The 22753-nt window shown below is 33.0% G+C and overlaps 1 protein-coding gene and 1 long non-coding RNA gene across 9 annotated transcripts; one reads left to right on the plus strand and one right to left on the minus strand.

Moving 5' to 3' along the window:
• Positions 1-1506: 1506 nt before the first annotated feature.
• Positions 1507-5146, plus strand: LOC125577805. 2 transcript variants are annotated; one of them, XR_007316197.1, is made up of 6 exons: positions 1507-2956; positions 3061-3356; positions 3429-3484; positions 3621-4248; positions 4387-4667; positions 4749-5146. It is a non-coding gene; the product is annotated as an uncharacterized LOC125577805 (long non-coding RNA). The 2 variants fall into 2 exon arrangements; XR_007316196.1 differs by having other exon boundaries at positions 1510-2956; positions 3043-3356.
• A 538-nt stretch (positions 5147-5684) lies between these two features.
• LOC106350938 (protein indeterminate-domain 11) lies at positions 5685-11723 on the minus strand. Of its 7 annotated transcripts, XM_048739665.1 has the most exons (7): positions 11627-11645; positions 11496-11551; positions 10862-11099; positions 10025-10424; positions 8691-9589; positions 7340-7390; positions 6591-6953 (listed from the first exon to the last, which is right to left on the minus strand). In XM_048739665.1, exons 3-7 carry the CDS (start codon positions 11088-11090, stop codon positions 6847-6849), a joined length of 1686 nt encoding a protein of 561 aa, XP_048595622.1. In that variant the 5' UTR covers positions 11091-11099; positions 11496-11551; positions 11627-11645; the 3' UTR covers positions 6591-6846. The 7 variants fall into 7 exon arrangements, with proteins under 7 accessions (XP_048595637.1, XP_048595622.1, XP_048595624.1 ...); XM_048739667.1 differs by lacking the exons at positions 11496-11551; positions 11627-11645 and adding an exon at positions 11238-11459; XM_048739676.1 differs by lacking the exon at positions 6591-6953 and adding an exon at positions 7186-7232 and having other exon boundaries at positions 11496-11723.
• Positions 11724-22753: the final 11030 nt, after the last annotated feature.

A 22753-nucleotide genomic window follows, 5' to 3' on the forward strand; every position in this document is an offset into this window, starting at 1 on the left:
GCAAGCTTGATATATGCAGCCTGATAGTAGTCATGTGGCAGATAAGGGTCTCCAGAGCGTCGCAGCGGGAACTCCTCAAAGTTATGGTCTTTTGTACGTAAAACATTAACTGATTGGATTCAACTTACAAAGTTGTAGAACTTTTTTGGGTTTATTGGCGAGATAGCCATATTTGAAAGACAAATTAAAGAACTAACATTGATTTTGTCATAATTTAATGTCAGACTTTTTGGTCTCAATCAACCCGGTTCTATCCCTTCACGTAACAGGTTGCCAGTTTCACTTCCAAATATAAGAGACGTGGTTTCTTTAAGGACACTTAATTATACGAAACATATATGACAGTTGTATTCAACACACGATGGAAAAGGAAATATTCTATTTCATTTCACGAACATAGTCAAGTACTATAAACACAATTAGAATCACAACCAACCTCCAACCCCAGCCAATCTCTAATCCTGAAATACTAGACCTTAAACCAACCCACCTCGAAACCATAAAAATACTAACCCCTAGACCCAAATTCATAAACCCAAACCCAATGTAAAATACCTTTAATAAATTAAAATACAAAATAGTATATAATTAACTATTCTATTTCATCACGCCAATGTAGTATAGTACTAAAACTACCAGAATCATAACCAACCTTCAACACTGAAATACTAAACCCTAAACTAACCCACCTCAAATCCATAAATACTAAACCCAAAACCCGAATTCATAAACCCAAACCAAATGTAAAATATCTTTAATAAATTAAAATACGAAAATATAATAAATTTAACTGTTCTATTTCATCTCACCAACATAGTATAGTACTATAACCACCAGAATCACAACCAACCTCCAACACTGAAATACTAAACCTTAAACCAATCCACCTCAAAGCCATAAATACTAAACCCTAAATCTGAATTTATAAACCCAAACCCAAATGTAAAATATCTTTACTAAATTATAATACGAAAATAGTATAAATTTAATTGTTCTATTTCATTTCACCAACATAGTATAGTACTATAACCACAATCAGAATCACAACCAACCTCCGACCCTGAAATACTAGATCATGAACAAACCCACCTCGAAGCCCTAAATACTAAACCCTAAACCCGAATTCATAAACCCAAACTCAAATGTAAAATAACTTAAATAAATCAAAATACAAAATAGTATATAATTAATTGTTCTATTTCATCTAACCAACGTAATATAGTACTAAAATCACAATCAGAATCACAACCAACTTCAAACCCTGAAATACTAGACCGTAAACCAACTGAGCAAATCAAATGGAGGTGGCGATGTGAATCAAAGCGGTGTCGGAGACCATTCAACTTCTCTGAAAGTTACGGAGAGAAACAAAAAGAAAAGATGTGAAGAGATTAAAGCCACAAATTACTTTTTAAAGATAATAATTAACATTTTTATTTTTTTTTTTGCGTTCAGGTTGTACCGGTTGGAAAAAAGGGCACTATAGTATTATTATATAATTATAACGCCGTGTATATGTATGTTAGGAAAATTGGCTAGTCAATGCATTATACGTTTTTTCCTTGTTATACATGCCAATTACCCAACTTTTTTACAAGCATTATTGTATATTACATATAGAGTTTTGCTAAAAGTTATAGTCTTTGACAAGCAAACAAAAACAAATAAGTAAAAGTAGTGATTGTGGGATCACTTCACTAAATCAGACAAAAAGCAAACCTTATAAATACCACACTTACATATTAATGGGTCCTCTGTATTTGACATCTCTTACATCTATAAATGTCCCTTATTTTTACTTCACTGTAAGTTTGGACCCAAATCTTGTCTTGTTGAAAATTCTGCCATTGAAAATTTGAAATCAAAATCAAGTTATAACTTTTCCCCTTCATAGTCATTTAGCTATAAGAAATGTGTAAAAAAAGATGTCACATCCGTCTCTTCGAAATACAAGACATCTTTATCTATTTCAATCATTTTCCACACTTTATTGCATGTGAAAATATCATACTTTAGCTAAAGACCACAAAAACATTCAAATAATTATTCAACTTGTAGCCAGGTCAGTATATATGGTCAACTCTAGAACATATTATTTTTAATTTCATTTTATTGACAATCCTGGGATATCTATACTATACTAAAAGTTCTTAAACTAGAGTTTTTAGAGTGTCCACGTAGGCATGGATATTCCAGCCACTCATAAGTTAAGAATGTGCCATGTCATCAGATACATTCTTGACTTGCTACTTGCCGATTAGCCTCCGTCGACGAACAAATTTTCTCGATTCACCTTCTCCCACAAACTGTTACATCTCTCACAATGCCCAATCGAAATCAATTCTGAAAACTGAAGAGAATATTATGGCTTCTCAATTACTTCACTGCTTGATGCTCATTATATAAGCTGTCCAGGATAGTGAGTTAAGATTCACCTCCTTATCACAAGAAAGCCAAACCGATAGCTGGTTCTGCCTTTCAGGAGAATCGGCCAAACTCTCAGAAGAACATCCAGTAGCTCCAGTAGCTGAGAACAGAAGCTGTGATCTCAGCTCCAGGTAAATTCAGAAATCGTATTAGGTTGTTCTGTTTCATTCGATTCTCTCGGCAATAGATGAAATCGTCTGAATATGTTGATGGAAACCCTATGTTGCCGACCGAATGACATCCATTGTTCATGTATCAAGTACTTTTAATTTTCCCTTACACAATCGTCAATTGTACTTTCTTATATTCTAAACTTTATTTTTTGATGACAGCAACAGTATGGTGCCAACACGTCACTCCATAGCTTATGATGATTACCTTCAGATCAGTCTTTGTAAGTGATTTTTTTTCATTCAGCAGGATGTGTGACATGCTTTTCACAGAAACCTCTCACCCCCTTGCTGAATTTATCTTCTTTCTTGACAACCATTGTCGACAATGGATTGACATGGAGAGAATATACATTAAGGTAAAGAGTATGCATAAGCTTGCTTCCACATCTTTCTCAGTCTCTCGCTCTATTTCTTCTGATTAGCTTATTGGTGAATTCTGAAGCTTTCTTGATTGGATCAGTGGTCGAGACGATAGAGAGCCTTGCATTGGAGACCACAAAGAGGCGTACCTATAAAATCTGTGTCTATACATTACTGATTACTCCCTGGGCTCTTTGAATATTTCCTCCATCCCTAAGTGTTGATTAAGAGACATACTTCTTGCTTCTCTTTGCTTAATTAATAACCATTTCCAGCTTTTTGTAGATATCCAAAGGAATCAGACAAAATCATGCTTGCGAAGCAGACTTCCTCAGGGTGATTAAGTTGCTTAACTAGACAATAAGAGTGGTGCTCGAGTATATGAATGATCCAAAGGTTGGTAGTTCTTTTCTCTGTCTTTTGTTTGTGTCTACAAAACGTTTTTAATGGTAGTTTTGTTTCATACAGGAACATGGAAAGAAGAGAGGAAATAATCTTCTTGCTTCTGTGCAAGTGATTGGAAGGTGCATATAAACAGTCTTTATTCTAAAAAATTATCGTTCATTTTGTTTCTTTTTAATGTCTCTTTTTTTCCTATAAAAAAATTACTTTCTACATTGGTGAAGTTTCTGCTCATGTGATCGTTATTTGCTGCTTCAGGGAGTTTTGAGTACTCCTTATGGAAGAACATTGATAGTCTCTGTCACTTCAGCTTTCACTGAACATTGATAATCCAGGTTCGTTGGCTAAGGATCCTGTCCATTTTTTTACTCTATTACAACGCTGTTACCGTAATGCCTCCCAGGACAACTTGGTCTTACTTTTTTTACAGCCCTTTTGGGTCCACTTGGTTCTTACAAGTTAAAATATTTAGCAATCGTCAATAGCAGAGCTGAACATTTGTTCGAAGTGATCAACTCGAGAGATGATGTGCTTAGGACGTGGATGAGACGGTGTATGTATCTCAGGTATGTGGAAGCTAGATTAGCGGATAGGATTCTCTATGCAGATGAGATATTGAAATATGGGTTTTGCTTGAATGTGATTAAGACTTCTTTATGTCCTTTGGAAGTTTTGAAGAATATGCAGGAGGAGGCTGTGAGGGATGATGATATTGTCTTCAAGGGTCTACCATCCACTGAGCCATTCTAGGTGTTCAATGGGATTAGTAAATACTGTAAGAAGAGGGTTACAACTCCTGGTATCATCTCTCTGGCCAAGGGTGTGAAAGCATAGTTTGAACCTCATCCTCCGATTGTTACTCATGCTTGAATGATCTAACGAGCATGTAAAATTACTTTTCATGTCTTCTTTATATGCTTGCTAGAATATATGAATGTTTGATGTCATCCTCCTTAGTATTTTCTTGACAGAGAGATTCTGTTTGTTATTGTTTTGATACTGTGTATGTTTGTTTCCATGGCAGAGAGATTCACCAAAAATACCAGATCGCTTGATTGTGTGTAGTGGTTAGTAAGCATCATAGGCCGCTACTGTTTACCCAATGCATCCATGGCTAGCCACCTCTTCTTACTAAGAAGCGTCAGCCCCAATAAATGGAATTGTAAGGTTAGCTTCTTTGTAAGTTTCTCTTCGTGAATCCAATCTGAGGAGCGTAGATATGGGGAAAAATATAGCTCCAGATGCAGAGCTTCACTTTTATATAGGCAAAGACAGATTTGTGAGAATAACTCTTTACACCGAAAGGTCGGTAAGCTCATATACAACTCCTCAAGCTGTTCCTCAGTCTGTTATTTTTTTATTGCCTAAAGTAAATTACTTGTGCAGATTCTTCTGATGGCTTGCACACGGGTTAATGGCATCAACAAGCAAGGAAACATCACTATGCTAGATAAAAATGGAGGGGAGAAACATGTGGTGAATCTTCTGCAGAGCAAAATAAAAAACAGAACCATCTTAATGTGGAGCATCTTTGCCTCACGTCTGTGTATTCCGTTCGACGTTGGCTAGCAGTGGCGGAAAGTTTTGTTCTATTACTTGGGTTTTAAGTTATCATTTGGCTGCTGGAACATGAGTTAAAAGAGACATTGTCATCTTCTTATATCAAATCCATGAAAAGACTATCAGGATTTACTGTGTTATGGGTAATTGTTATAGCTTTCAAGAAAATTATGAGATATTGTGTTCAAATGCATTTCAAAATAAGTGAAGAGATTCTAAGAAAATGTGCAGTTCTCTTATTTGGCTTTGGGCACCTTCTGATTTTTAGGAGTTTCTGCAAATAGCTGGCGAAAAAAAAGACTCTAGATGCCAATTTTCATGGCATGAGCATGACGCACATCAGTCATCAAACATCATTATAAGTGGCATTTCATATATATTTTGAAAACCCATTAGATTCTTTAATACTGTAAATAATAAGTTAGTTTTAAAAAACTCAAAAATTCTAAAACCAAAAACAAAGCTTGAAAGTTTGAACCAGTTGTTATTAACGATGTATTTTCATGGAATTCTATGAATAATTTTATCTAATGTCCTTGAAGTACTTCTAAATATGAATGATGAACTGGATTATAATTCAAAGTTAAAAAAAATGTTTTATTACACTCATTTCAAATTCGATATAGACATATTTATAATATGGCGACAATATATATATATATATATATTAAATACAAAAATATTTTTCAAAATCCGGGCGTAGCCCGGAAGAATCTCTAGTAAACTATAATAAGTTTTTAATTTTCAAACTGCAAATGGTAATTAACCGATAAAGAGCTGTAAACTAAATTAATCATCACTTTAAAGAACGTGTTAATGTGTAATCAACGGTATCATATTATAAAGTTGTGGCCATGTGTGATATATTCATATATTTAATGCATGCCACCAAGCAGAGCGTGATGCGTCTCTATCGTTTGTTGGATCCCACTTGTGTGCCTGCATTAGATTGGATCTAATAAGAGCATGTTTATCCCTTGATCCTTAAGTGTGTTTCTTAGTGATTATTTAATATTTTAATTGTACTTAAGTGGAGTTAAGAACCATAGTTAAGAAACTCCCATTTGGAGCGGTCCAATGGGAGTTTCTTAATTAGGGGTTCTTAAGAAAAAAAAATTTAATTTTTTTTAAAAGATAAAATTTATTTATTAATTCAAACATATTAAAAGATAACATTTAAAACATAGATTTTTTTTTGAAAAAAACATAAAAATAAAGACTAGTACAATAATCGAGAATAATTTAGAAAAACATCAGAGCTCAGTAGTTGTCTCCCTCGCATTCTTCACGCTTTCTTTCGATATGAACTTGTTTTTTTCTTTTATTTCTTTCGACTTCTTGATCACCATAATTAATGGCCAAATTCTCCATTGTTTGATCAAAATATTGATCAAAATAATTATCAAAACTTTCATCATCTACTCCCTCAAAAGTGTTATGAGAAGAAGAAGCCATAGAATTTATATTCTTAATCGAGACTGTTTTAAAAAGGGTTTGTGTTTGTGTTTTGTAGAAAGGGTTTGTGTTTTGTAAAAAGGGTTTGTAGAAGGGGTACGGTTCGTGTTTTGCGTTTTGTAGAAAGGGTTTGTGGTGATCAAGGAGATTAGAAAAAGAGAGAAAGAGAGATATGAATTTTGATGACTTGATATGAGTTTTGATGACTTGATATGAGCAATGAGATGATTTATATAGAGCAAGAGAGATATGAGTTTTGATGACATGATACAATGAGTTTGACAAACACCATCTCGTGACACAAAAAAAACACATACACTCTTTGTCTTCTTTATACAAAACCATCTCATGACAAAACGTACAACACATACAAAACCATATTGTGACAAAACCATCTCAGGCACGCATATACACCACCATCTCATGACCTCTCTTGCAAATCCAACAACTCCTCCTGTGACCTCTCTAGCTAATCCGACATCAACTCTCGTGACTTCTCTTGAGTAACGACACCATCTCGTGACCTCTCTTGCTCGCATAACCGAGACCAAGTCTTGTGACTTCTTTGTCTCGTAACTGCACAGAAACAAATATAACATTTCACTTAACATTTCACATATAACTTTTTAATAAAACAGAAAGCTCACATAGTAAACTTGAAACATATATTAAACAGAGCAGCTAACAGAAACAACAAACACAAACAGCTAACAACTTTTTAATAAAACAGAAAGATCACATAACTTTTTAATAAAACAGAACAGCTAACAGAACAGATCACATAATATAACATAAACTTGAAACATACATGAACATGAAATTAAACATAGAGAGGATTGACTGTCGACCTCAACCCTGTTAAAATTATCAACACAAGAAGACTAAAACATCACTTAAAAGACTCACACTTCCCTCTCGAGATGAACTTAAAGAACATGACTACAAAAGAGTTAGTTTGTTACCATTATGTCTGGTAGAGACGAAGCCAATACAGAAAGATGTTCCTTGGCGTCCTGTTGAATTGAAAACGATCATTAAAACAAAGTATACACATATCTACCAGTAAACACATAAAGAGTAAAAGCTAAAGGATCGTTGATCCAAGTCAGAATGCAAAACTAACAAAAAACTTTTCTTTTCTTCTTTCCTTGGAAACTAGATGATGAAACGAGAGAGACTGATTCAGTATTAATGCAAAATCAGTAGATTATGTCAAGAGCAAAAACAGAACCGAACTGCTTTGGTTTTGCTTGCGAAGAAGAGAAACTGAAACATCACTTATCTGTGGGTTTCCATGCTTCCTCTGTCACGGAGAAGAGGAGAAGACGAGAGCGAAGACGTAGGATTGGTGGTGGAGGATCGTTGGTGGTAAAGGATCGGTTTCGATCCTTTCTCAGTCGTGACGGAGAACACGAAGGGGAAACAGAGATGAAGAAAAAAAAATGATTTTGGCGAAAAGAAAATAGAACAAAAAAATATACTTTGCCTAAAATGGTGACACGTGGGTTGAAAAACTCTCTAATAATCGGTCACAAAAATCACCCATTAAGGATCGATAATGTATCTTTTCCTTTATTTTGATTTAATTAAATGTCATTAAAATGCTAAGAAACCCATTAAGGATTGCCGATAATCATGGTCTAAGAAAAAAAAGATTATAGGATTCGACCAAAAATAATAACAAAAAAAATTATAGGTAAATAAAATTGATAATACATATATGTAGAGATCTTGACAAACAAAAAAATACATATATGTAGAGATCGATGCATTTATATTTTTGCATTTCCAATTTATGAATTAGGTTTATAAGCAAAAGTCATCCTGATGGAACGATCGAATCCAATGCATATCCTCCTCTTTACTTTATGCTTTTCATGTGCCACACATTTCATTATTAAGAGAACCCTCAATGGGGGAAGGGGTTCTAACCAAAAAATACTAATATAAATATATACATCCTTATATATATATATATAATTTTTTGAGTGATGGTTCCATATTCGTCATAGAGAAACTACAACCAAACAAACTTTTAGTTAACCAATAATCATGGTCTTTTTCTGAGCCCAAAAGAAAAACAGAAGGAAAGTACACAAATACATAATAAGTTAATCGAATATCTATATATAAACTTGCACCGTTTTGATTCTCCTTTGGTGACCATTCAACATATTATAAGACGCAGAACAAAATAAGAAAAGAAGCAACGATTATAAATAAACAAAAAACTAGATACGCAGGTATGTACCCATTTATATTAATATAGAAACTTAAATAGATTCATTATATGAGCAAAAGAATCTAACTAACCCTGCCAAGGCTTTGGATGAAGCTGATCGGAAGCAGAACCACTGATGCAATTCCCTAGACCGGCAAAACTTAGAATCTCATTATGAGATATTAACGGTCTTAACCCCAAGAAATCTCTCGTCAAACCCTCTTCTCCTCCTCCGCCACCGCTTTTATTCTTGTCTGATCCTGAAGTGGTTGTAGTATCAACGTTTGTCCTCAAGAACCCGCCGAATGTATCGTCGAAAGCTTCTTCTCCACCGTTATGGTCAAACTCGGAGGCGTTGTAGTCTTGAAACAAAACTTGGTTGTTGTTGTTGTTGTTGGAGCTGATGAAGCCAGATGGAGATGTCATCATCGCCGCCATTGTTGTGGTGAGGTTATTATGATGAGCTGACCTCTCGGAGACTGTGGTTGGTGGTAATGGAGGTGTCTTTGTGGAACCCATTTGAGCTGCTTTCTGGAGCAATGCGGTGGCTGACATAGCCGGAGAAGCTGCAAGAGAGAACAAACCTCCTCCTCCACCATTACTAGGGTTAGGGTTTGAAGACGTGAGATCTTGCGGTTGAGGAGCAAGCCAAGGAGGGATGCTATGGTGGTGGTAATTGATGATTTGATCATTGCTTTGTTGCTGCTCTATCTTCATTGGAAAAGTATGAAGGTGGTTGCTGCTAGTGTTGCTATTATTAGTACCATTATGGTTGGTTTCAACGTAAAGGCTGTTGGTGATGTTGTGGGAAGAGGAAGAAGAGGAAGAGATGTTCAGGGTTGGTCGTGCTTGATGATGAGAAGAAGAAGAAGATTGTTGGATCATAAGAGGGTTTGGTTGATGATTCTGGTTTTGTGGTATGACTACTTCCCTTGCAGTCTCTTCGGCTAATGCTTCACAAAATGCTCTATGAGTTATGAAACTATCCCTCCTGTTTATTTACCAAACAACAAAACCATAATGTGATCAATAACAATGTTAATTAATATGAACAAATGGCACGTTGAGAGAAGCTATGTGGTCCAATCTAAACTGTGTAGCAATCACATATGTATTTGTAAGATGAGTGATTAATGCAATAAAAAGGAGAAATAAAAAGACTCATAATAGCTTTCTAAAGAGAGAAAAAAAGGAAGATAATAACTAGTTGCATATTATAAATGAAGATTCTTTTGAGCTACCATTCTTGTCCTCTTTCAAATTAAATGAAATTACTCATATCAAAACAGAATACTTTGTACCATGTGTCCCTTTAGTTCTTACAACACCACAACATACCCAATTTAAAACCAGTATTAATTGTAATTACTATATATTCCAAAATCATTTAATTTATTGAAAGAAAATAAAAATTGGGTTGGTTTACCTAGAAAAGAGAGTGCCACAGTCACATCTGTATTCTTTGGTGCCACAAGTCTTAGAATGAGCCTTGCAATCTGATTGAACCGCATATTTCTTTGAACATTTGTCACATTTCCACTTCTTCTCTCCATGCTTTCTACAGAAATGCTTCTTGATTCCTGTCAAGTCACCGAGAGCTCGAGATGGGTCATGGTGGACACAGCTTGCTTCTGGACAAACATACACTTTCTTCCTTATCACTTCTTTGTTGGATCGTTGTTTTAGCTTCCATGGTAGATTGTGACCTCTCCTGTGAAGCTGTAGATTCTGGTCTCTTTGGAATCCTTTGTTGCATATCTCACACACGAATCTGTTTGTTGCCATTAGTGTTTTTGGTGATAAAGCAATCACTTCTGATTCCGGGTCTGAAATCAAGAATATTGAAAATTGAAACCATTGTCAGTAAACTAAAAGAATACTGACAAAAAGTTTCTGATAACGGGAAACTAACACTAACAAAGCTGCGATTTGTGTTTTAACTTAATATAGTAAATATTTTAGGAAAACAATAATTACCACGCACACGAAAAAATCCAACTATAACGTCCTTAGAATAAGAAATTTCAAAGAAAATAGTATTAAAGTTGTAGTTTTTTCCTTTTGATCTAAAGTTTTTGTTTCTTTTCTTTGTTTAGAATAGAGATAATAAAGAGAACAAAAGGGTAAAAAGAATATTCTTTTTGGGAGAAGACCCATAATTTTCCAAGAAGATGACTGTATCAAATAATTGGAATAATGAATCAGTCCAAAACCAAGAAAAACGTTGTGTATTTTTCTTTTTATTCATTATTTTCACACGAACCTGGATTCCCTGGTTGGTTTCTCCTCTTCTTCTGAGGCTGAGATTCAGGAACACTGAACTGTTGTTGCTCTTCTTGTTGTTGATGATGAGGGAAGTAATTAGAACCACTTACTTCAGTTCTGTTTCCCGAAGAGACACTTGCTTGATCCCCAGAAGCTGATGTTAGATTCGACATATTCTCCTCTTGTTGTTGTACTTGCTGATGAAGTAAGATGTCTTCGTTCATCATCACCAAAGCCTTAAGAGAAATAAAAAAAGGAACAAGAAAAAAAATAAGAACAGACAAAAAGAAAATTTCAGATCTATATATATAAATAAATATAGACTTTTACTGATAAGAAAACGGAGACAAAGAGAAAATTTAACAGATACATACAAGAAATAAGCCCCTATATATATAATCCTAACTTCCTTCTTTGATTTTTGTGTGTATAAATATCTGTATCACTTCCTACTTTGGCTTCAACAAAAGAGACAACCTCTATCCACTTTTCTGGCTCATATTTGCAATCAACAAATTAGTGTAAATGAAACAAAATAGAAGTAGCAACAAAATACTACACAGAAACATGATCAAGAACTTGACAAATTATTTTTGTAGAAAGCGCAGAAGAGGGAAGAAAGTCAAAAATACCTAGAAGTAGAAAGAGAGAGATTGTGGACAAGAGAAACTCTATTATCTTCGTTTCTCTGTGTATTTGAAACCCAGATATTCAAAAGTCATAAATAAAACAAAAATACAGAGAAAATGAAGAAGAACCCTACCGCTAAAGAAAAAATGGCATTTTCTGCTCTTTTTATATTTTTTTCTCTTACAAGCCAAGAGCAATCTGTCCTTTCTTTATCATTACCTGCAAATTTGTTTTCCGTATTTTTTCGGTTTTATTTTATTCCATAAGTTTCGAAGAATTGAAAAATATTATTTTTTTCTTTAAATCTGCCTAAAGAGTTATTTGCAATACTAGTTGTATTTTTCTACGTCTCTCGAGAAGCTGAACGTAGAATTATTCATGTAGTTCATTATTTTCTTTGGAATTATAAATTTCACTATTCTTCTTACTCTTTATGAATCAGAATTAGTACTTTATGTCACCGAGAGAAAAGTGTGAGACAAAAATACTTATTCACGGTCCACTTTAATAATTGCCGACCAAATTAGTGAATTATAGAATATGAGTAATATTTCTACCCTTTATTTAATCATAACTAATTTTTGATCGTTTGAGTTTAATTACTTTTACAGCTTTACACTGTCACTTACAGAAGTAAGCTATGATTGAGTCATTGATTAATATTTGAGGTTTTTGGCTAAAAAGGTTAACTTTCTATTGCATCTTCTTCTTTTTTAGATTTGATGCTTTTCATTTTAAGAAAAAAAAATCAGAGAGTTAACATTATATAGATTGCTGAAATGAAATTAAATGGAAGAGTCATGTGAGTGCGGCATGCCCTAACCTACTTTAATTATGACCAAATAAATATACAATAATGGAGATTATGCATATATCTAGATTTCAATATAAGTATACAGTTACACGGTGTGTATGCAATCGTGTGTATGATACAAACGTTGAAAATAAAATTGAATCGGAAACAAATGATAGAGAAATGGGAAATTTTCAACGTTCTAAAGGGCCGTCGAGCCAATAAAAGTCATGCAATATATGCAAATAATTAATTAATAAGAATAAAAAATAGTGGTAATAATTTGAAATGATATGTGAAGGCGATGAATAGCCAAAAACATATTATCCATTGACTGGTTTGTCAACACACTCGTGTTGTTTTACCTGAAATACAATTAAATTGTATAGCACTTCCAGCTTTCGTAATCCACTTTCAAGTAACTATATAATTTTAAAAAAAACTTATAGGAGATTAATTATTTAAACTGTTGAAATTAGAAATACGTGTCCCATGCGTTTTATTGGCATATAATTCATCTTATTTCATACTTTTAACTATATATATGTGGGGTGGTTGCCAAAAAACAAAAACTATATATGGGGTGGAATAAATTAGATTAGGGACTTAGGGGAGATGCATAACATCCATGTAAAACACAGAGTTAGGTCTTCATTTTTTCACCATATTGGGAAGAAGTTAGCTGAAATTGTTTTACTTATAGCATAATGTGGAAAGCAAAAAATACTAAAAGGAAATTTCAGAATTAAATGTCTACTCGAGTCACATATTGTCATTCATTTTGCTGACACCCATGCATCCAGAATACTACCTTTATAGTGTGAAAATAATTTGGCAATAGTAGTAAACACTAGTAGCATATAACTATGATAATCATGTGCCCCTTGTCCATTTATTTATTTTTCTTATGAGGTGCTTGAAGCTTTACTACACGATACAAAAAAAATACCATACGTTGGCCGTCGTACAGTTAGTTGATTTTGCTAAACAATAGTTTGTGGTAAATCTTACATTTAAAAGGTAATCTGAATTACCACATAAATAGCGTGTTTCATCACCAGATCGAATGGATTGACTTAAAATTGTTTTAAAACAAAAAGAAGAATAAAAAAATTTCGTCCTTTGTCTTGTTCTTGTTTTATTCCACAGTTATTTAGCTTTTACCAATGTGATTTGTCCGATCCTCTTCCCAATATGAAACACCAGCTCACCCCCACAGTACATAAAACTAACTTTACCAGAAACACATTACATATCTAAAATGTGTTATCAAGGTAGTGTAATAGTACTAGTATTTATTTGGAATTTGAATATAACCTAATTATTTGATAAGAAAAGACTAATGGACCTCGTAGATCATCACACAATCTCCAGGTCGTATGAGATTTAAACTAACTAAAACTTCTCAAATATAAGCATCTTCATAATCACTCATAGGGAGAATTTTCAAAAAAGTATGTTGAAAAATGAACTCGTGAGATAGTCACATAGAACAATTTTTTTTAACTCATTGTCCATTTTCGGTAAACTAGAAGCAAAACAGTAAGGCCGACATGAAAATAAAATATTAGTTTAGACGAAAAAACTTGGACAGGCATGTATATGTTATTTTAATTAACTGTCCTGAAATTATGGGTCTATAAAAGATTATACGTCCCTATCTCCATGTCAGCTATGCATGAATTAGATTATACTAACAAAACATAATATTCTGACACCACATTAATAAACCTTTTCTAGATCACTAGAAAACATGCATGTGTTAACAAGTTTGGAGGATTCTAGTGACTGATTCCGATGAGACATGTGACAACAGATCTGATTCAACTAAAACGAAGTTCTAACTGATTTATTAATTGCTTACAAAGTGAAGGTCTTGGTAAGTAATTTTTCGAAATCGTGAGACGGACATATATGTAGTGTGCCAATGTTAATCACTACAGAAAAAAAATCGAAAGGTAATGTTAAACCATTTAAAAAGAAAACTGGAAAGGTTTGAGAGTTACAGTGTATAGAGTCAATTAGTCACAGGTCTAGTTCACGAGCTGAGCATCTATCAGGAAAACAGTAGGGCCCTTTATTTATGAAAATGATTGAGCTAACACATGGACCCCATCTACTTCCGTTTAACAATCAACTAATTACAATAGTTATTGATTAACCCCATAAGAGTAATTAAATTTCGTTAACATTCACACCTAATATTACTACCACTAGGCACTAATATTAGTAACATGCACACAACCTTAGGTAGTGATTGGCGACCACTTAAGTGCGGATTTTAGTGCGGAATTGTAAAAAACGCTTTTGTTACACCAATCATGTATTTATTGTTTTCATCTGGCGTTTTTGTAAAAGATTACAGAAAACCGCGCACGGGTTTCGATACCTCACAAAAGATTACGCGAATGTGAAATCCGCTCAAGCATACAAAAAGGTGTGGTTTTCTTAAAAACGCACATACAGTATTTGTATAATGTGTATTTTAACAATAAAAAGTAAAAATGATAGTATAATAATCTGCAGGATAGTTTAGACATTGAAGACAAACATAAGAACTTTCAAAGACACGTGGTCCATTTTTTGTAATTATGCATTGTATCATATGCTTATTTATAAAATAGAGAGCACGTAATAATATTTGTGTTTTCAACGGTAGTTATTGATGAGGCTTTGTACGTCTTTATAAATGTGTGGAACATATTAAATGTTTAAAATTTTGTAGGTAAGTACCAAATTTAAAATATTTAAATATATAGCAAAACATACCGTACGTTAATTCTGTTACAAACAAAAAACAAAAAACAATTTGATTAAACAATCATACAATTTAGTAACGGTTTCTTAAATATTTCTTACCCAAAATACTAACCAGAATAAGAATCAAATAAATACTAACATTTTTACCAAAAAATAAAATAAATACTAAGATCACTCTTTTTAGTAAACAACCATATATTACTTTTACTTTTTCTAATTAATTTTAACATTTTGATTTGATTTTAGATTTTCAGATTTAGAGAAATATGAACAGTTTGAGTTTTTATAAGTTTCAGTCCAATAAAAATAAATAATATGTATATGTATATTTGAATTTTTATTTCGAGTTTTTTTAATATTTTAATTTTAAAATAAAATAATATTATGATATCAGTAAACAAAAATTTAACTTATAATTCTTTTAATATATTAATTTTATATTACTTTTCTTTTATCAAAACCGCACTACTTTTTCTATCAAAACCGCACTACTCCTTTTTATCAAAACCGCACTTATCCCGCAAACCGCACGGACCGCACTTGTACCGTACCGCACTTTAATTCCGCACCGCTTTTATTACCAAATCCGCTGTCACCATTCGGACCCTTAATTGTTGTCTTTTATAGTTTACAAAAGAAAAAAATAGTTATACAGTGAAACTAACAGTTATCGTTTATAGTTTTGAATTTTCAAAACACATAAAGCTCAATTATTAAAAAAGGATACACTTAATTTTCAGGGAACCATCTTGTGTCACCTTCGGCAATAGACACGCGTGAAAACGACAGGTTCAGTGAACCATACAGGACACGTGTCAATATATCATTGGATTATGAACAGAACTGAGCCATGCAATCTGGTCGCGCCGGCTTAGGAGGAGACGCCCTTAAGAAGAATACATCCGTTCCCGAGTTATCCGTTTCTGGTCTTCCTCTTGCCACTGTCACTAGGAAACGTCTCCGTTTTGCTGGTCCCCGCAACGAACCAACTATAAATCAGCCATTTAACCAAGGGTCGGGGTGACTTTTGTGAACAGAGACAAATCACTACAAGTCTACAACAAATGAATATTAACTGTGTTATACATTACCGGGTAAAAAATAAACCGAGTTAAATTGAGATTGCTACGCGAAGACCTAGGTTAGTTGAACATCGAGGCCCTCTTCGCTCACCTTCTCGTGAGCCAACAAATTCATCATTCCTTCGAAGAAAACAAATATCAAAATCAGGGAAAGAAAAGAGAATATGTGTGTGTGTGATTCTATATTCAAAAAAAGAAGAAGAAGAGAATATGTGATTTTACCCCCAAAAAAAAAAGAGAATATGTGTTCCTTGTATAATATATTACGCAACTCTTTACGCTTGAATCTTGAAGGTAACATTATATATTGGGCCTTAGCCCATACCGCAATCTCTGATTGGACCATTGTAACTAGGTCATATATTAGTGTCGATTGTGCACAACGTATAAAAGGAAACTGTATCCCAAGTTCGATACACAAGAAACCTTTTACCTCTAAGATTTTGAACATGGTATTAGAACTCGTAAAATTAACTACAGTTTGTGTTTTAGATTCGAAAATGATGGTCTGCGAAACTAATGGCTAGAATAGGTCATATATTTCCCGCGTGCTTCTAGTGTATTGAAAAGCCAGAGGACAACAACATCAACTACCAGTTCAACATCAACTCTTTACTCTTGCTATGTGAAGGTGAACATTATATATTGTGCCTTAGCCCATAGCAAAATCTCTGATCAGAGCCGGTCCTAAAGTTATTGAGGCCAGAAGCAAAAATAAAATTTTGGGCTTCTTAACTAATGTATTAAAAAAGAAAAGAAAATTAGTGAGGAGTAGAAGCATCGAACACATAAGCTGACACCTATTAAAATCCATTCTACCACTAGACTAGCAAGAGTTTTGTCAATTTTGTGGCCGGTATTACTTATAAAAATATTAGGGCCGCAAGCTGTTGCTTCCTTTGCTTGGGCTCAGGGCTGCCACTGTCTCTGATTGAGTCATTGTAACTAGATCATATCATATGTTAGTGTCGATTGAAACGTATACAAGGGAACTGTATCCCAAGTTCGATAACAAGAAACAGTATTCACTAACAAGGTTCTTCAACTGTTCCATTCCCTTTGACCACCGAAAACGTGAAGACAGAGGTTCACTAACAAGGCAGTATCATACACTCCAAAAATATCTCAGAGATCAGCAGATTTTTTTAACCAAACAGTAGCTGAACTATCGAAAAGAAGGCTTTGTGAGTCTGTGACACTGAACATCAGACTAACGAGCTTGTAAATAGATGACAGTAAGCAAAACATGAATGCAAATATAGGTACATCTTTTTTTTTTAATAACTGTTGAGATCATAAATGCTTTCTAGATCTAAAGAGTAGTCTCACGAGGCTTTGCATCTGGATACGCAACTAATCCATCAATATAACACCGGTTAGGTGCCAAGGTGAATCAAACCCAAAGCGAAAGTTCCAGCTAGAGCCCATTTACCACTAGGCCAAAACAACTTGGTTACAAATATAGGTACATCCACTTAGAGCATCTCCAAAAGAAACTCTATAACTCCAAATATAGAGTTTTTTTCTCTCCAAAAAGGAACTTCAAAACTTCAAATTTGAAGTTTTGAAGAGTGAAACTCCAAATATAGAGTTTCACTTTTCAAAACTTCAAATTTGAAGTTTCATCTTTTTATTTGCATTTTAGTCCTTACAATTATACATCATATTTATAATTCTTAAATATTTATTTGTTTATTGTTTTAATCCTTAAAACTTTTATATCTCATAAATATTTCAAATTTGTTATATAAACTTAAGTTTTACACATGAAATTAAAACAAGATTTATAATATTTTAAAACTAAATTAAACAACAAGAATATTACAAAAAACCATAATAAAAACTTATTAAAAAGACACATGAAGACATAATTATTACTCAAATTTAAATATTATAACAACACTAATAGTCTGGTAAATTTGCTCCGGAACCTCCAAAATCTCCAAAATATTGTTCAACAAATTTTGTGTAACCGAAGATGATTGTTGTTGTTGCTCTTGACGCATTTTTCGTATGATTTTTTCTTGTTCAGATCGAATGTATTCACGAATATTAACATCATCGATAGAAGCTAAGTTTTTTAGCAATATTTTATTTTCCTCTTTTATTTCTTTAAAAGCTAACTTTTTTGCTTCATTTTGCAGTCGTAATTCAATCATCTCATGACATTTTTCCCTTCTTGTTGTACTTTCGTTTAAAAGATCAAGGATTTTTTCGTTTGATGATATCAAACTATCAGCAGACATATTATGAGGATATCCGGTTTCAACAATTTTTGGCTCGTAATCTACAAATAAAAAATAAAGAGAATCATTTCTTACTTCGAAATGCACTAGTTGATCATATATGGGAGCATTATGGAAATAATTTTATGCAATAATGTAATATTTGCTTGCAGTTTAATATTTAATTATGTACTTTTATTTATAATTTTATATTTTAGTGTAAGATTTTTTTTAATTAATATTTCTGTAATATTTATATATATGTATTAGTTATTATAGAAGTTTTATGAATTTACATCAACTATGACAAATATAAGGATCATAGTGTAAAATATAAATAATTTTGAAGTTAGGTTTGAAGTTTTACTTTTGGAGAAGAACACATTGAAACTTCAAATATAAAGTTTTGGAAACTTCAAAATAGAGTTCCTTTTTGGAGATGCTCTTAGAAATGATTTGGGAATGACAAAATAACATGAGATACACACATCCGTAGAAAAAAAAAAGAATCAAGTAACATTCCAAATAACTTCTTGATGTTATACTCCTTAGACAAGTGCAAAAGAACACCAGAAATTTATTCCAAGGGGAGAGAATGGAATGTAGCTTTACACAGAAAATGTTAGTTAAAATGGGTAGCTATGAGCAGAATTCTAAGTAAGCAGCCTCACAAGTCACAATAAAAATAATCATGGATCAACTTGAACAAAATTAATTTTTTTTAAAACGGTATCAATGACAATACCAATGAGGACCAGAGGTTTTTGGGCATCTTATTTCGCAGTTATTGTTTATAATTATTTCATAACGCGGCATGGCGTCCCTGAGAAGAAGCAGAGCAATCATATGCTCGAAGTGTCATTGGATCAGTAGTTCTCTTATTAATTCATGATGATTAAGGGTCTGACTGGTTTTTCCGCTATCACCCGCAAATACAGTTTTTGTGGTTGGTAACGGTTGACAATGTTTCGAAACAATCATACAAACTGATACAAATCGTTTCAAACCGATTTGAACCTCTTAAAATCAAAAGCTAGTTCCAGCTAGCGTTTGCTGTTGCGGACGGTTGCGGGAGGATAATTTTTGTTCTTTAAAAAAAACATATAAATACAAAAATAAAAATATTCAATAAAATTTAAAATTGAAATTATAAAAATACTAAAATATATCTATTATATTTTAATTACTATTATAAAATTTTAAAATAAAAATATTTTCTTTAGTTTTAAAAAATTTAAAATTATAACTTTCTAAATATAATTTTTATATTTATTATAATATTATATTTTTGATATTTTATAATTAAATAAAATGTAAATATTGTTAATTTATTATTTAACCGCGACTGTATTTGGTAGTTAACTAGTCATAAGTATTCTATAAACGCACCAATTTCTATCCGTAAAACCAGTCGTACAAATCTCTTAAAACCGATAGAAACCGCAATCACTTGCATCCGCAAACTCCGACAACCACAACCGCTGCGTTTGAACCAGACCCTCCGATTCTTTTACCAAAAATATTTTCATGTCACATTTAGTGGGTCCATGCTTATTCAGGGCCGCCCTTGGCCCTAACAGTTAAGACCCTGAATTACATCCTTGTGCCCTAAATCACACGATAACCAACACAAAACTCATAAACAATTCAATCCAACCAACAAACCCAGCAAAACAAAACGGTGTTAAACATTCTCTAAAAAGGTCATGTTTAAACAAATAATGAATTGATATTCAAACAAGTGAACAACAAAGATGAAAACTTGTTATAGAGGCTGCTAAAAAGGTCATGAAAAAGGTCAAACACAGAATATTTACTTGTATATTTGTGCTTTATCCTCTGCCGTGTCAAAGCGTGTATCATCGGTTTACTCTCTCTCTGGACCGAGCTAAACGCGATACTCGATCATCCATCGCCACCAATGCAAGCCTTTGATAAAAAGATGGTAGTTTTAAGACATTGACGGTGGAGGGGACACTCTACATTACTTGTATGGGCCCTACGAAAGAATGATAGATTTGGAGCGAACCAAAAAAAAAGTCAAACAAAATCTCAACTGCTTCGTTCATATACGTATAAGAGTATTATCATCATAAAGAGTTGAATGAGACGTTATTGCTTAAGATAGTAATTAAAAACGACTACCATTTTATTTTCTATAATACCGTGTCAGGATATCAAGATTATCCATTACTTCATCAAAATCCGGATGATGAAAATGGTCGACTCTTGAACATTTTTATATTCATTGTATTCGTACATATATACGTTATTGATGATGTCTAGTTATGGATATATATGTACATGAATGTTAGCAAATCGTTGACGGAACAAAAATGTTAACAAAATCTGAATTCTTAAGAGAAAGCAAAAAAGCAAATTTTGGATTTAGGTCAAGTTTTGAAAATATGAAATTAAAGACAAATAAGTAACAGTAGAAAACATATGAATGATGTAGATAGAATATGTGTGATTTTGTCAAAACTTTTCATTCAGACACATGTTTTCTCAAAATCTTTTGCTGACTCTTGTCGGTGAAAAGGAGTATATTATTGTTATCATTATTTTACAATATTTTGCGATCTTCTCTGCTAATACTAATGCGTATCTGCACGTCCACATGTAGAGGCATGTAACATAACATACCACGTCAATTAAAAAATTATTATATGATGCTTTGTTGGTGTTGGGGTAAGATTTAAGGCGAATAAGATATCATTCAAAATTAAGATAAGGTACGATCCGATCAAAAAAATGTGATACGGTCGAGTAGTTACCAGCTATTTATTTTTTTGAAATGCATTTTAGTTGGGCTAAACAAACGAAACAAAAATGAAAATTGTACAAGCTTTTACATAAGTTACATTGACAAAGCATATTAAAATGAATATTTTTTTTAATAACTTTATGCATCTTCTTCGTCTCCCTTCAAGAGAGACATCGTTTCCAAAATATTCAGTACAAAACAGAGAAGATGAAAAATACAATCATAAAACCAAAATGTAGAAGGAAACACAAAGTAGAAACCAAAGTGAAGCCACCGTTAGCGGTGCAAGATGATGATTGATAGGCAGCGCTGGAAATAACGAAACCAGTAATGTAGATAGGAGTTGGTATCAAAATGAATATCCTTTGAACGTCATTTTATACTCATAGTTTTATGGTAGATAACCATTTGTCTTAGCGATAAATTGTTGAATAGAAGTGGATCATACATCAAGACTTCTGCCATCTTTGCATATTTACACGTTTACCAACATAAGTTATTAGCTACTTTGAGACCAATTCTGTTTTTGGAATGGTTTTCCCCAAAGACTTAGAGCAACACATGTTTTTAGAAGCAGGAGTTTATATTGTATCAAGCAACGACGGACAAGTGATATAATTAAATCCATGGTTAGCAAACTAAATATGGCTTCGGACTTGTTACAAATGTTACTTTATTTTCCAATGTGAGATATCTATTTAAACGTTCCAAAAATTCTAAATTCTTGATTTATTTTGAACTATTGTTGTTGTTAACAAACTAGTTAAACTCGCTAATATATTTCTATTCAGAATATGCATTGAAGTGAATATCTCATATGCGTGGTTAAAGCAATCAACCAAAAGTACCGGTGGGCGGTGGGTAAAAGAGAGGAGATTCGGGTTGGTGAACTATATCATACAATGGAATGGATAAGTTGCAGCCTACGACGTGGTACGGTCTGTTTTTGGAATGTCAAAGATTGTAAAGTTTTATAGAAATGTGAATGGGGATCTACAAAGGGACAAAGGTATAGTCCAGAATTTGACTTTTCCACTATATTATTCAACATTTAATTACTTTTCATAAATTCATTTTTTAATCTCCTCGCCTCGTGTATGGACGGGTGATGGAGAGTAAAGACACGTTCTTATGAACTGTTGTGGCTTCTTGACCTCCGTGTAAATCACCAAATTTGTAATTTTTATTAGTTATTATTGTTTTGCATTTGATGCGTCACTTATTAATACCAACATTTTTGGTATATATATACATACATATTTGTACCCGGATATGATATAAACTGATTTCAAAATATATCCTCGAGATTTTATACTCTCAAAACCTAATAGTTCAAACTCTTATAATGTATACAATTTTGATAGCGTTAACTAGTTGGAATGGGATAAGACATTGTTTCTATAAAACTTACAAGCTACACCTATCGAAGTTTGTTTTGATCATGTAACCGAAAACACGCTTAGTTTAGATTTAATATTCTAAAATTGATAGGACCAAAAGAATAGATTTACCAAGAAATATTTCTAAACTTAGCAAAAAAAAAAAAAAATATTTCTAACATTCACTTTTTGAATATCACATTGACGTGTGTTTTATTAACTTTTATCCCACAAATTATATAATTCAGATCTTT

Source organism: Brassica napus, chromosome A1 (genome assembly GCF_020379485.1).
Source record: "Brassica napus cultivar Da-Ae chromosome A1, Da-Ae, whole genome shotgun sequence".
In the NCBI taxonomy this organism is placed as follows: domain Eukaryota; kingdom Viridiplantae; phylum Streptophyta; class Magnoliopsida; order Brassicales; family Brassicaceae; genus Brassica; species Brassica napus.

Coding starts and splice junctions, on each gene's coding strand:
- LOC106350938 (XM_048739665.1), bottom strand. CDS start 11,090: ATGATGAACGAAGACATCTTACTTCATCAGCAAGTACAACAACAAGAG. Junction 10,425..10,861: donor AAACCAACCAGGGAATCCAG/GTTCGTGTGAAA, acceptor TCTTGATTTCAG/ACCCGGAATCAGAAGTGATT. Junction 7,391..8,690: donor TCATCCAAAGCCTTGGCAGG/GTTAGTTAGATT, acceptor TCAATTCAACAG/GACGCCAAGGAACATCTTTC.